This window comes from Ammospiza nelsoni, chromosome 30 (genome assembly GCF_027579445.1).
Source record: "Ammospiza nelsoni isolate bAmmNel1 chromosome 30, bAmmNel1.pri, whole genome shotgun sequence".
Classification (NCBI taxonomy): Eukaryota; Metazoa; Chordata; class Aves; order Passeriformes; family Passerellidae; genus Ammospiza; species Ammospiza nelsoni.
The window spans coordinates 925,131-938,622 of NC_080662.1; the positions used below are offsets into that span (position 1 = coordinate 925,131).

The following is a 13,492-nucleotide window of genomic DNA, read 5'->3' on the forward strand; positions in this document are numbered from 1 at the left end:
GGGAATCATTCCAGGATAGCAAAGAGGGAAGGAATCATTCCAAGGTGGCAGAGAGGGAGGGAAGCAGCAGAATTCCAAGGTGGCAGAGAGGGAGGAGGGAATCATTCCAAGGTGGCAGGCAGCTGTTCCAGGTGTGCTGTTGTCCCCAGCGGGATGGGATGAGATAATGGGATGGGATCCATGGGATGGGATAATGGGATGGGATCCATGGGATGGGATAATGGGATGGGGTGATGGGATGGGATGGGATGGGATGTTCAGCACATGGGGAAGGGGCTGGAGCCCCCCTCCCACCTGCCATGCAGACGTTTGTGTCGGGCACACACGGACGGGATTATCCGGGCGGGATTTTCCCCTCCTGGTCCCGGAGCTCTCGCTGGGCTGGGCTCTGCCCCGGGGGTTCCTTTCCTTTGGCTGTGCCGCCTGTGCGTGCCAGCGCCGCTGCAGCTTTTCCCCAGCCCCTTTTGGGAACAGCCTGGCCCGGGCTGGGAGGGAGGGAGGGAGGAGCCTTCAGGGCATCTCTGGGAACGCTTTTCCAGGCCTGATTAATTGAAGCCGTGCCGGGATGGGGCGCAGATTCCGTGGTGTGCATCCCACAGCTCCGAGGGCTCCCCCGGAGCAGCAGTGTGGGGACACAGAGTGGAAAATCGCATTCTGGAAAGCAGCAATTCCTTCAGATCCGTGGAGATTTATCCCAGCTCCACAGCTCTCAGGTGTCAGCTGGTGGTGTATTCACCACTTTCGTGCTGTCCCAGGGGCCGGTGAACCTTCATAGGAAATTTTCCTTGGAGCAGGGAGTTCCTGCTGCCACTGAGCTCCCAGCCCTGCTCCCTGAATTCTCACATTTCCACTCCGTTTTTTCACCCCAGCTCCCTCCATCCTCACTCTGTGTCAGTGAATGTCACTATCCAGGCCCTGCTGCCCAGCCTGGCTCTCCACCTGTGCCAGATGTGGCTGCCACACCTTAACCCACCCAAACCTGGGCTGGGATTGGTTTGGGAGGAGCTCGTGCCGACGATAAGCCAGGAGTGATTTATTGGCTGTGAGTTCTGGGGGATCCCGCGGGCAGGGAGCGATAGGCGCTGTTTATCTGCACCTCAGCACAGGGAGCACATCCAGATCTCTCTTTCCACCCTTTTCCCTTCCCCAGCAGCATCCCCGGAGCCTCCAGCCCCGAACACTCCCCGGAGCCTCCAGCCCCGAGCATCCCCCGGGCGGTGCCGGTCCCGGGGGTTCGGGAAGGAGCGGGGCCGGGGCCGGTGCCTGTCCCGTTCCGGGGGATGCCGGGCGTTCCTGCGAGCATCTCGGGCCCGCGGGATTGGCTGCGGGGGCCAAACCTTTCCTTTTTAGGCTGCGCCCGGCTCCGCTCGGGGCTGCGCTGCCGCCGGGCCCGCGGCCGGCCCGGGATGCTCGGGGATGCTCGGGGATGTTCGAGGATCCCCCCGGGCTCGGGGATGTTCAGGAATTCAGCATTGCTGGATGGGCTGGCAATGCTGGGGACACTGTCCTGCCCCATGGGTGACAGCACAAAGGGAACAGAGCCATCCCTGGGGCTGTGGATGGGCTGGCAGTGATGGGGACACTGTGTCCCTGTCCTGCTCTTGGAGGTGACAGCCCAGATGGGACAGAGCCATCCCTGGGAGTGCTGGATGGGCTGGCAGCGATGGGGACACTGTCCTGCCCCTTGGGGTGACAGCTTAGAGGGGACAGAGCCATCCCTGGGGACACTAGGGCTGTCAATAGACTGGTAATGGTGGGGACACTGTGTCCCTGTCCTGCTCTTGGAGGGTGACAGCTCAGAGGGGACAGAGCCATCCCTGGGGCTGTGGATGGGCTGGCAGTGGTGAGAGGACACCATGGCCCTGTCCTGCCCCTTGGGTGACACCCAGGGCCCGTTCCCTCCCTCTGGAACCATGGGGGACACCAGGACTTTGTGTCCCTTGCCCGTGGTGACAGCTCCTGTGCTGGCATGTCCCTGCCCCGGGCACAGCTGGGGATCACCCCAGGCCCGCCGTGCCTCAGTTTCCCTGGAGCCCTCGCTGGCTCGGGGGGTGACCCGGGGCCATCTCTGCTCAGGGCCCGTTGTCCTTAAAAAGGCAGCCGGGACTCGGGAGCCTCTGGTTGGGCTCTGCCAGGGCTGGGGGTGGCCCCGGGCTCGGGGACAGCTCCCACCGTGTCCCTGGGGGGGTCTGAGCTGATCCCGATCCCCCCTCCAGAATCCCCCGGGAGGGATCCGAACCGCGCTTGGCGCTTGGACCCACAGCCCCTGGGCCGGCTCAGGCCGAGGACTTGGGGCTTTGGGACAGCAAAAGCCCAAAAATGGGGGCGGAGAGAGAGAAAAGGCATCCCGGGAGCGCCGGTGGGGAAGCGGGGCCGGGAGGAGCCGGGGCGGCTCCGGCAGCTCCGGTCCCCGGCGGGCCCGGGGGTGTCCCCGGGCAGCGTCCCCAGAGCCGCCCCCGGCCCGCTCCCCCAGCGCCCCCCGGCACCTGGAGCCGCTCCCGGCGCCTTCTCCCGGCCCGTCGCTTATAAGGACTTGAGTCTCACTTGTTTATCGCAGCGCAGCATAAAAGGAACGGATCCCGGCGGGGCTGGTGCTCCCAAGCATCCCTGCCATACATTTTCCTACAATAATTAACCGCGCCGGGTCCCACCGCCGGCCCGAGGTCAATTTAATGAAATAAAACACCTTATATGGCCATATGGCCGGCACACCATCACTGAGCCTATTTAGGGTCTTTGTTTAGAGCGGATCCGCCTCTGAGGTTCCTCGGGCTCGCCGGTATTTATACCCAGGGCGCCGGGGCTCGGTCCCAGAGGAAAGGAGCTCTCGCCTCCGTGGTGAGTACTGCCCTGCCCTGCTGCCCTTCCTTCTTCCTCGCAGGACGTGGAAAACACCTCAGGGGGTTTATCGGGGTGCCCCAGCGTTTCTGGGGTGGCACCAGCCGGGTTCGCCTGGCACGGAGGGGGTGCCAAGCTCGGCACGACCCCGCGGTGGAGGTGCTGAGAGCTGGGCTGTGGCCAAGGCAGGTGGTGCTCTCGCAGAAATCTCCGTGATTTGGGGTTTTTTTCTTTTGCTGTCTCTGTGATTTAGGGTTTTTCTTTTGCTTTCTCCACGATTTGGGGTTTTTCTTTTGCTTTCTCCTTGATTTGGAGTTTTTCTTTTGCTATCTCCGTGATTTGGGGTTTTTCTTTTGCTTTCTCCGTGATTTGGGTTTTTTGTTTTGCTTTCTCCGTGATTTGGGGTTTTTCTTTTGCTTTTTGGGTTCCTGCAAGATTTTTGCCCATTTCCCTCTGGATTGGGGAGCTCATCCCCTGGCACAGGGGGCACCCCTTGGGAAGGGCAATTGTTTTCCCCCCATTTTTGGGGGGTCAGAGCAGCAAAATGGTGCTGACGCTGAAGCGGATGAGGAGAGGGCACCACCTGGCACCCCTACCGGGCATCACCTGGCACCCCCTGCCCGCTTTGGGGGGCACCAACCGGGCATGGCAGAGCCCAGGGGAAGCTTTGGCACCAATTTTGGCCACGAAGAGCCTGCAGAAGGACGGAGCAGCAGCACCAGCGTGGAGCAGCACCCATGGGGATCCAGCGTCACCCAGGGAGGATTTATGGGGCTGCCCCTCCCCGAGGATTCCGACAGCTCCGAGCCCAAATCCCCAGCGACGGCAGCGTGGGATGAGCCCATCCCACCCTGTGTGTAACCCCCCTTTCCCCCCCGGCCAGCTTTTCCCCCAGGTCCCCCCAGCACCGAGCGCCGCCACCCCACCATGTGCGACGAGGAAACCACGGCCCTGGTGTGCGACAACGGCTCCGGGCTCTGCAAGGCCGGGTTCGCCGGCGACGATGCCCCCCGCGCCGTCTTCCCCTCCATCGTGGGCCGGCCCCGGCACCAGGTGGGTACCCGGGGGGCCTGGGCGAGCCCCCAGCCCCAGCTGGGCAGCACAGCCCGGCTAACGAGGCCTCTGTCCTGTTAGGGCGTCATGGTGGGCATGGGGCAGAAGGACAGCTACGTGGGCGACGAGGCGCAGAGCAAGAGGGGCATCCTCACGCTCAAGTACCCCATCGAGCACGGCATCATCACCAACTGGGATGACATGGAGAAGGTGAGGCCCTGGAGGGGCGGGGAGAGGGGTCAGCCCTGCCTCGGTTTGGGGTGACGCCCCCGGTTCTGTGCCCCGCTCAGATCTGGCACCACTCCTTCTACAACGAGCTGCGCGTGGCCCCCGAGGAGCACCCCACGCTGCTCACCGAGGCTCCCCTCAACCCCAAGGCCAACCGGGAGAAGATGACCCAGGTGGGGCCCTGGAGATCCCCCCCATGGATGGGGCTGGAGCCTCCAAAACTGCAGGGAGGGCTGGGGGGGATTTGTGGGGTGCAGGACTGGATAAGGGATAAGGGCAGAGATCCAGAGGGAAGTTCCCACTACCAACCCCAACCCTGATGGCCCTGGGGGTCTCTTGGCATTTTGTGGACCTGCAGGATTTGCCCCACCACGTGTCCCCACTCTGCACAGCCCCACGTGGCTCTGTGAGATGTGGTGACCCACATTTCCATGCCACCCCCTGACCCACATGCTCCCCACGCGGTGCACAGCCCCACGTGGCTCTGTGCCCTGCCATCACCCACATTTCCACCTCCTGGCCCACGTTTTCCCACATCCCATGTGTTTCCCTGTCCTCTGCCCCACAACCCCACATCCACCCATTCCTTGATGCCCCACAGCCCCACATTCACTCATTCCTCTGTGCCCCACAACCATCCCTGTGTTTCTCTGTGCCCCACATCATCCCCGTGTTTCTCCATGCCATTCCCTGACCCCAGGAGGGCACAGGGCTGGGCTGGGCCATGCTGGTGACCCCCTTGCCCACCCCTCACCCCCTGCCCCTCTCCTGTCCCCCCCCAGATCATGTTTGAAACCTTCAACGTCCCCGCCATGTACGTGGCCATCCAAGCCGTGCTCTCCCTCTACGCCTCCGGCCGCACCACCGGTGAGTTGGGGACACCGCGGGGGACGTTGGCCAGCCCGGGGTGTCCCCTCCTCACCCTCCCCGCGTCCCAGGCATCGTCCTGGACTCCGGCGACGGCGTCACCCACAACGTGCCCATCTACGAGGGCTACGCGCTGCCCCACGCCATCATGCGCCTGGACCTGGCCGGCCGCGACCTCACCGACTACCTCATGAAGATCCTCACCGAGAGGGGCTACAGCTTCGTCACCACCGGTAGGGGAGCGGGCACGGGGACGGGGACGGGGCGGCGGCACCGCGGGGACGCCGGGCTGAGCCGCCCCCGCCGCCGTGTCCCGCAGCCGAGCGGGAAATCGTGCGCGACATCAAGGAGAAGCTGTGCTACGTGGCGCTGGACTTCGAGAACGAGATGGCCACGGCCGCCTCCTCCTCCTCGCTGGAGAAGAGCTACGAGCTGCCCGACGGGCAGGTGATCACCATCGGCAACGAGCGCTTCCGCTGCCCCGAGACGCTGTTCCAGCCCTCGTTCATCGGTGAGCGCGCCCCGGTGCCCCCAGACACGGTTCCAGGGCCACCAAACCCTGTCCCAGTGCCCCCAGACCCTGTCCCAGTGTCCCCAGTGCCCCCAGACCCTGTCCCAGTGCCCCCAGACCCTGTCCCAGTGTCCCCAGTGCCCCCAGACCCTGTCCCAGTGCCCCCAGTGCCCCCAGACCCTGTCCCAGTGCCCTCAGATGCTGCTCCAGCCCTCCTTCATCAATGAGTGCGCCCCGGTGCCCCCAGACACGGTTCCAGTGCCCCCAGTGCCCTCAGACCCTGCTCCAGTGCCCCCAGACCCTGTTCCAGCCCTCCTCCATTGGTGAGCCCACCCCCAGTGCCCCCAGATCTTGTTCCAGCCCCCAGACCCTCCTCCAGCCCTCCCTCACAGATGACTCCACCCCAATTCCCCCTGGCCATGGTTGCCCCCGTCCCCACCAGCAGACAAACACAAAGTGCCCCTCTGGCCATCCCCCAGCTGCCCTGGTGCCCCATGGTGGCGTTTTGGGGCTCCCCCAGGCCCTCGGCACCCCCCAGACTCAGGGCAGCCCCCGTGGCTGTTTTGGGGAGCCCTGTGGGGGCACAGGGAGGTGACAGCCCCCTCCCACGCCAGGCATGGAGTCTGCTGGGATCCACGAGACCACCTACAACTCCATCATGAAGTGCGACATCGACATCCGCAAGGACCTGTACGCCAACAACGTCCTGTCCGGGGGCACCACCATGTACCCGGGCATCGCCGACCGCATGCAGAAGGAGATCACGGCCCTGGCCCCCAGCACCATGAAGATCAAAGTAGGCCCCGGCTGAGCGGCCGGCACCCCAAAGCCCCTCGTGCTTTTTGGGGTTTTGGGGCGACGCTGAGCCCGCTGTCCCCGCAGATCATCGCCCCGCCGGAGCGCAAGTACTCGGTGTGGATCGGCGGCTCCATCCTGGCCTCCCTCTCCACCTTCCAGCAGATGTGGATCAGCAAACCCGAGTACGACGAGGCCGGACCCTCCATCGTCCACCGAAAATGCTTCTAAGCCCCCTCCCCGCCCCGCGGGCGCCCCCCGTGCCCAGGCTGGGGGGCCCCGCTCCCCCCGGACCCCGCTGCTCCTCCCACGCCCACCGCGCATTAAAAAAGCCTTTTCTCCATCTCGGAGCCTTCCTGGGACGCCTGGGCTGGGGGGGATGAGGGGGATGAGGGGGGAAGGAGCCCTGACCTCACCTTGGTGGCGTGTCCTGCTCAGGGTCTTGATGTCCCCAACCCCATGGCGATGCCCTCGACCCCATGTCAGTGCCCCCAACCCTGCAAGGGTGCCCTCGACCCCATTTCGGTGACCTCAACCCCCTGTTGGTGACCCCAATGTGGTTTTGGTGACCCCAACTCCCTGTTGATGTCCTTAGCCCCATACTGGGACCCCAACCCCATGTTGGTGACTCCAATTTTGTATTGGTGACCCTAATGTGGTTTTGGTGACCCCAACCCCATTTTGGAGACCCCAATGTTGTTTTTGGTGACCCCAACCCCCTGTTGGAGACCCCAGTTTTGTATTGGTGACCCCAGTGTTGATTTGGTGACCCCAACCTCGTGCTGATGTCCTTAGCCCCATGCTGGTGACCCCAATGTGGTTTTGGGGACCTCAACATGGTTTTGGTGGCCCCAATATTGTTCTGGTGACCCCAACCCCATTTCGGTGCCCTTGACCCTCTGTTGGTGCCCCCGAGCCCCCATTTCGTGCCCCACCCTCTCTGCCCTGCCCCCCCCGCATCGCCCTGACGCGCTGCGGACAGGCGTCTCATTTGCATAAATTACCATACCGCCCCCGTCCCGCCCCCCCTCCCCTCGCTGTTTCCGCCTCCTCCACCCCGCCCACTTCCCGCGCGCTGACGTCACGGGGCGGCGGCGCGCGCTGCTGATTACCATCTCATTAGCATATGACGCGGGAAGGCGGAAGCGGCGGCGGCGGCGGCGGCGGCATGGGGCGGTGCGGGGCCGGGCTGCGCCTGGCCCTGGAGGGGAACATCGGTACCGGGGGGCCGGGGGAGCTAATGGCGTTAATTAACGGCGTTAATTAACGGCCGTAACTACCTTAATTATCGCTGCTGGGGGCGCGCCTCAAAACCCCGAGCTGCTGGGAGCTGGGAGCGGGACACAAAGGGTGCCCCGGGTTAGGGACAGCCAGGGCCACCCCAAATTCTCGGGGTAGGGTTGGAGTCACCCGGGGTCACCCCGAATTCTCGGGGTAGGGTTGGAGTCACCCGGGGTCACCCCGAATTCTCGGGGTCGGGTTGGGGACACCCAGCGTCACCCCAAATTTTCGGGGATCGGGTTGGAGTCACCCGGGGTCACCCCAGATTCTCGGGGTAGGGTTGGAGTCACCCGGGGTCACCCCAGATTCTCGGGGTAGGGTTGGAGTCACCTGGGGTCACCCCAGATTCTCGGGGTCGGGTTGGGGACACCCAGCGTCACCCCAAATTTTCGGGGATCAGATTGCAGTCACCCAGGGTCACCCCAAACTCCCAAGAGCCAGGAAGGGGCACCCCCAGATTTGCCCAGTAGCCGCAGTGGGGAAACGCCAGATTCACCCCAGTATTTCCGAGATTTGGGGTGGGGGGAACCCCAAACTCATCCCGTGTCCTGCGGGGGACACTCGGGCTCATCCCAGGGGTGGGAGTGGGGGACGCGGGCTCACGCCGGGATTTGGGGCAGGGGGACACCCCGGCTCACCCCGTGGTACTGGGATTTGCTGGGGGGACCCCCAGGCTCACCCCAAATCCCCGGGCTGAGCCTGCTGTCCCTCCTCTCCCTCCCACAGCCGTGGGCAAATCCACCTTCCTGCGCCTGCTGGCCGCCGCCTTCCCGCGGTGGCACCTGGTGACAGAGCCGGTGGCGCGGTGGCGCCGGGTGCCAGGGGCCGCTGGCACTGCCCAGGTAACGGGGCCGGCCCCAAATGTGCCCGCAGGTGTCCCAGGGCTGTGCCAACCTGCTGCCACCCCTGACCCAATGGGTTTAGGGTGGGTTTTGGGGAGCATCTCCTGGGTTTGTGCTTCCCGCATTCCTTCCCTGCCGCTGGGCCCCTCTCCTGTCTTCCTGCATCCTGTTTTATAGTTATATATTTATATTTATGTAAATATGAATATATTATAATTATAAATATATTTTATGTATTATATCATATTTGTATTTCTGAAATGTATATGCGTATATCTAGAAAATATATGTTTATAATTATATTTATATCTATATTTATATTGATGTGTATTTACAGAATGTGTACGATACTTATATAGATACAATTTATATATTTGTAAAGATATAATTTTATATATTTATAAATATATAAGTTATATATTGTGGATATGTAGAAATATAAATATATAATATAGAATATATAATATTTAATATTTAATATTTAATATTTAATATATATAAAATTTAAATAATATTTATATATATAAAAATGTATATAATATTGAAATTTATGTATAAATGTATATTTAGAAAATGTATATCATATTTATATTTGTAAAAATATTATGCTTGTAAATATAAGTATTTTTAAAATATTAAGTATATTAAAATATTTCTACGTATATTATATATATACATAAAAGATGGATATTATATATATATAAAATACATAAAATATGGATATTATATATATATATATATATGTATGTATGGATATTATATATATACATAAACTAAACAATGGATAAAATATAAATATTTGTGAACTGCCCCGCAGGATTCGGGGGGCAGTGCCAACCTGCTGCAGCTGATGTACCAGGCGCCCGCCCGCTGGTCCTTCACCTTCCAGAGCCTCTCGTGCCTGAGCCGCCTCAGGGCCGTGCTGGAGCCCCCCGAGGGCGGCGCGGGGACCCCCGGGAGCGCCCCCCCCGTGAGGGTCTTTGAGCGCTCCCTGTTCAGTGACAGGTACCCAAAAAGGGGGCACGGGTACCCCAAAATGGGGGCACGGGCACACCCAAAAGGGTGAATGGGTATCCCAAAAAAGGGGGGCACGGGTACCCCAAAATGGGGGCACGGGCACACCCAAAAGGGTGAATGGGTATCCCAAAAAAGGGGGGCACGGGTACCCCAAAAAGGGGGCACGGGTACCCCAAAATGGGGGGCACGGGCACACCCAAAAGGGTGAATGGGTATCCCAAAAAAGGGGGGCACGGGTACCCCAAAAAGGGCGCACGGGTACCCCAAAATGGGGGCACGGGCACACCCAAAAGGGTGAATGGGTATCCCAAAAAAGGGGGGCACGGGTACCCAAAAAAGGGGGCACGGGTACCCCAAAATGGGGGCACGGGCACGCCCAAAAGGGTGAATGGGTATCCCCAAAAAGGGGGACACGGGTACCCCAAAAAGGGCGCACGGGTACCCCAAAATGGGGGGCACGGGGTGGGCTTGGGCTGGGGGTGCCCAGGGTGGGCAGGGTCTGTCCCCAGAGGTGCCCAGGGGGGTTTAATGGCAGGAAAGGCATTTTGGGGTCATTTCAGGGTGCCCCATGAACGTCTTTGGGTGATGCCAGGCTCAGGGGGCACTGCATGGGCACCACATTGGGGTATTTACCTTGATTTAACCTTGGGTTTTTACCTTAATTTAACCTTGGTTTTAACTTTTGTCTTCAAGACATCTTGTAGATTAAACATGTATTTTTTAATATATTTTACTGTATAAGTTTTATATTTCTATATTTTAAAATATATATAATATATATTTTATATGTATTTTCTGTATGTTATATATATTATATATTTTAATATACATTCTCTATTTTTATATTGATTTCCTATTCTATATATATATTATCTATTTTTTATCTATTATATATATTTTATAGAAATAGTATATTTAATATACCTTATATGTTTTTATTTTATTTTTATATATCATTTATATTTTATAAATATTTTATATGCACCAAGGAGGAGCACCTGCAGCTCCTCGTCTTTACCTATACTTTACCTATAATTTACCTATACTTTATCTATTTTTTTTTCTAAATTTTATCTAATTTTTTCTATTTTTCTCTATTTTTCTATATGATATATATAGAATATTTTTATGTATTTTATTTCTATTTTCTATATATTGAATGTATTTATATATATTTTTTATATACACCAAGGAGGAGCACCTGCAGCTCCTTGTTTTTACCTATGTTTTATCTGTATTTTATCTATACTTTACCTATACTTTAAATTTTTTCTAAATTTTATCTATTTTTTTATATTTTTCTATACTGTCCATATTTTTCTATATAATATATATATATAATATTTTTATATATTTTATTTCTATTTTCTATATATTTTATGCGTTTATATACATATTTTATATACACCAAGGAGGAGCACCTGCATCTCCTCCTGACTACAAAAAAAACCCAAAAACCCCAAATCTGTGCCAAAAACCCGGTGGGCACGGGAGGTCCTGGAGCTGCCCCGTGCCCATCCGTGCCCAGGTACGTGTTTGCCAAGACCCTGCTGGAGAACGGGCACCTGCAGCCCCTGGAGTGGGCGATCTACCAGGACTGGCACGAGCTGCTGCTGCGGCACCTGGCACCACACGCTGCCCCCCACGGCTTCCTGTACCTGCGTGCCAGCCCCCAGGTGGGCACTGGGCATGGGACTGTCCCAGGGTGGGCATTGCACAGCCCCCAGGTGGGCACTGGGCATGGGACTGTCCCAGGTGGGCATTGCACAGCCCCCAGGTGGGCACTGGGCATGGGACTGTCCCAGGGTGGGCACTGCACAGCCCCCAGGTGGGCACTGGGCATGGGGCTGCCCCAGGTGGGCACTGGGCATGGGGCTGCCCCAGGTGGGCACTGCACAGCCCCCAGGTGGGCACCGGGTACCACACAGCCCCCAGGTGGGCACTGGGCATGGGACTGTCCCAGGTGGGCATTGCACAGCCCCCAGGTGGGCACTGGGTACCACACAGCCCCCAGGTGGGCACCGGGCACCTGGAGTTCCACACCTGGAAATCCACACCTGGAATTCCATACCTGGGGGAACGGGGCCAGGTTTGTCCTGTGCGTTTAGGGTGGGTTTTAGGATGGGTTTAGGATGGGGTTAAGGTTGGTTTTTAGGGTGGGTTTATGGGATTAAGGTTGGTTTTTAGGGTGGGTTTGTGGGGGTTTAGGATGGGGTTTAGGGTGGGGATTAGGGTGCGTTTAGGGTGAGTTAAGGGGGGCTTTAAGATGGGTTTTACGCTGAGTTTAGGATGGGTTTTAGGGTGGGATTAGGGTGGTTAAGGATGGGTTTTAGGGTGAGTTTAGGGTAAGGGTTAGGGTAGGTTCAGGGTGGGCTTAGGGTGAGCGTTAGGGTGGGCTCAGGATGGGGTTCAGGGTGGGTTCAGGGTGGTTTTAGGATAAATAGTAATTTGATAAATATATTTACTATAAAGTATTTCCCCCCCAGACGTGCCTGGAGCGGCTGCGGCGGCGGGCGAGGAGCGAGGAGGGCGGGATCCAGCTGGGCTACCTGGAGCAGCTGCACGGCCAGCACGAGCTCTGGCTGGTGGCCAGGGCCACTGAGTGAGTCCCAAAGTGTGCCAAACTTTGGGGTGACCCCAAACCCCGAATTTTGGGGGTTTTTGTGGATTTTTTGGGGGGTTAACCCCTCCAGGAAGACAGGATCCAGCTGGGTTACCTGCAGCAGCTCTGTGGCCAGCACGAGCTCTGGCTGGTGGCCAGGACCGCTGAGTGAGTCCCGATGTGTGCCCAGCTTTGGGGTGCCCCGGGTTTTGGGGTTTTTTGGGGTTGTTTTTGAGGTTTTTGGGGTTTTTTGGGGTTCAGCCCTCGCTGTCCCTCCCTCTGCAGGATTCACTGTGAGGCAGCGCGGAGCGCGCCCGTCCTGGTGCTGGACGTGGAGCAGGACTTCGAGCACGACGTGGCCAGGCAGGGCCAGCTCATGGCACAGGTGGGTGCCACGGCTGGGGTGGCACAGCTGGGCTGGGTGGCGCTGCCCCGGTGAGTTCCCAGTGCCGTGCTGGTGCCACCCCAGTCCATTCCTACACCATCCCAGTGCCACCCCAGCCCATCCCAATTCCATCCCATCCTGGTGCCACCCCAGTGCCGCCCCTTCAGCCAGGCTGTCCTTGCAGGTGGAGGCCTTTGTGACATCCCTGGGTGCCCGCTCTGTGCCATCCCATCCTGAACCCCTGAGCTCCGGGCAAGGGGCGGCGTCTGCCTGAGGACCCCGAGGAGAGGGGACAGTCCCAAGGAGAGGGGACACGATCCTGAGGACAAAGGACACGGTCCCAAGGACAAGTGGTCCTGAGGACAGGGGACAGTCCCAGGGACAGGGGACACGGTCCTGAGGACAAAGGACACAGTCCCAAGGAGAGGGGACACGATCCTGAGGACCAGGGACATGATCCAAAGGACAAGGGACACAATCCTGGGAACAGGGGACACGATCCTGAGGACCAGGGACATGGTCCTAAGAACAAGGGACGTGGTCCTGAGGACAGGGGACACGATCTTGAGGACAAAGGACATTGTCCTAAGAACAAGGGACATGGTCCCAAGGACAGGGGACACGATCCCAAAGACACTGGTCCCCAGTGTCCTGTCCAGGGCAGGATCCTCAGGGCCCTGTGGGGTTTTGGGGTCAGGATTCCCCAGTCCTTGCTGTGACCCCCTGTCCGTGTTTGGGGTGAATCTCCTGCTGGAATTCCCGTGGAAAATCCCGGTGTTTAACCCAACCCCATAGTTTGTTATTTTGTATTTAATTGTTTCCCTTAAATTAACATCAAATCGCTGAGGAGCTGTTCTGTGTCTGGGGGTGGGGAGGGTCGAGGTGGCCCTAAGGGGACATGGGGGGACAATAAGGGGACGTGTGGGGACACGTGGGGACGTTGTTCCCCCAGTTTTGGGGTGTTGTGATGGGGGGATGGCAGTGCTCTGTGGGTTTGGGGGAAAACCAAGGGGATTTGGGTCCTAAGAGGGGAACGGGTGCTCAGCCTGGTGTGACACCCTATAAAAACATGG

At 58.2% G+C, this 13,492-nt stretch overlaps 2 protein-coding genes across 2 annotated transcripts; both read left to right on the top strand.

Annotated features, from left to right (window-relative positions):
- Nucleotides 1–2,595: 2,595 nt before the first annotated feature.
- Nucleotides 2,596–6,635, top strand: ACTG2 (actin gamma 2, smooth muscle). Its single transcript, XM_059490650.1, has 9 exons — nucleotides 2,596–2,838; nucleotides 3,722–3,891; nucleotides 3,973–4,101; nucleotides 4,182–4,292; nucleotides 4,902–4,986; nucleotides 5,058–5,219; nucleotides 5,306–5,497; nucleotides 6,112–6,293; nucleotides 6,380–6,635. The coding sequence occupies exons 2-9, from the start codon at nucleotides 3,766–3,768 to the stop codon at nucleotides 6,521–6,523; spliced, it is 1,131 nt and encodes a 376-aa protein (XP_059346633.1). The 5' UTR covers nucleotides 2,596–2,838; nucleotides 3,722–3,765; the 3' UTR covers nucleotides 6,524–6,635.
- Nucleotides 6,636–9,018: 2,383 nt separating this feature from the next.
- DGUOK (deoxyguanosine kinase) lies at nucleotides 9,019–13,263 on the top strand. The gene is made up of 5 exons (XM_059490847.1): nucleotides 9,019–9,420; nucleotides 10,961–11,108; nucleotides 11,919–12,034; nucleotides 12,320–12,419; nucleotides 12,604–13,263. Exons 1-5 carry the CDS (start codon nucleotides 9,266–9,268, stop codon nucleotides 12,691–12,693), a joined length of 609 nt encoding a protein of 202 aa, XP_059346830.1. The 5' UTR covers nucleotides 9,019–9,265; the 3' UTR covers nucleotides 12,694–13,263.
- The last annotated feature ends 229 nt before the right edge of the window (nucleotides 13,264–13,492 follow it).

Coding starts and splice junctions, on each gene's coding strand:
- ACTG2 (XM_059490650.1), top strand. CDS start 3,766: ATGTGCGACGAGGAAACCACGGCCCTGGTGTGCGACAACGGCTCCGGG. Junction 5,220..5,305: donor CTACAGCTTCGTCACCACCG/GTAGGGGAGCGG, acceptor CGTGTCCCGCAG/CCGAGCGGGAAATCGTGCGC. Junction 5,498..6,111: donor GTTCCAGCCCTCGTTCATCG/GTGAGCGCGCCC, acceptor CTCCCACGCCAG/GCATGGAGTCTGCTGGGATC.
- DGUOK (XM_059490847.1), top strand. CDS start 9,266: ATGTACCAGGCGCCCGCCCGCTGGTCCTTCACCTTCCAGAGCCTCTCG. Junction 11,109..11,918: donor ACCTGCGTGCCAGCCCCCAG/GTGGGCACTGGG, acceptor TTTCCCCCCCAG/ACGTGCCTGGAGCGGCTGCG. Junction 12,035..12,319: donor CTGGTGGCCAGGGCCACTGA/GTGAGTCCCAAA, acceptor CTCCCTCTGCAG/GATTCACTGTGAGGCAGCGC.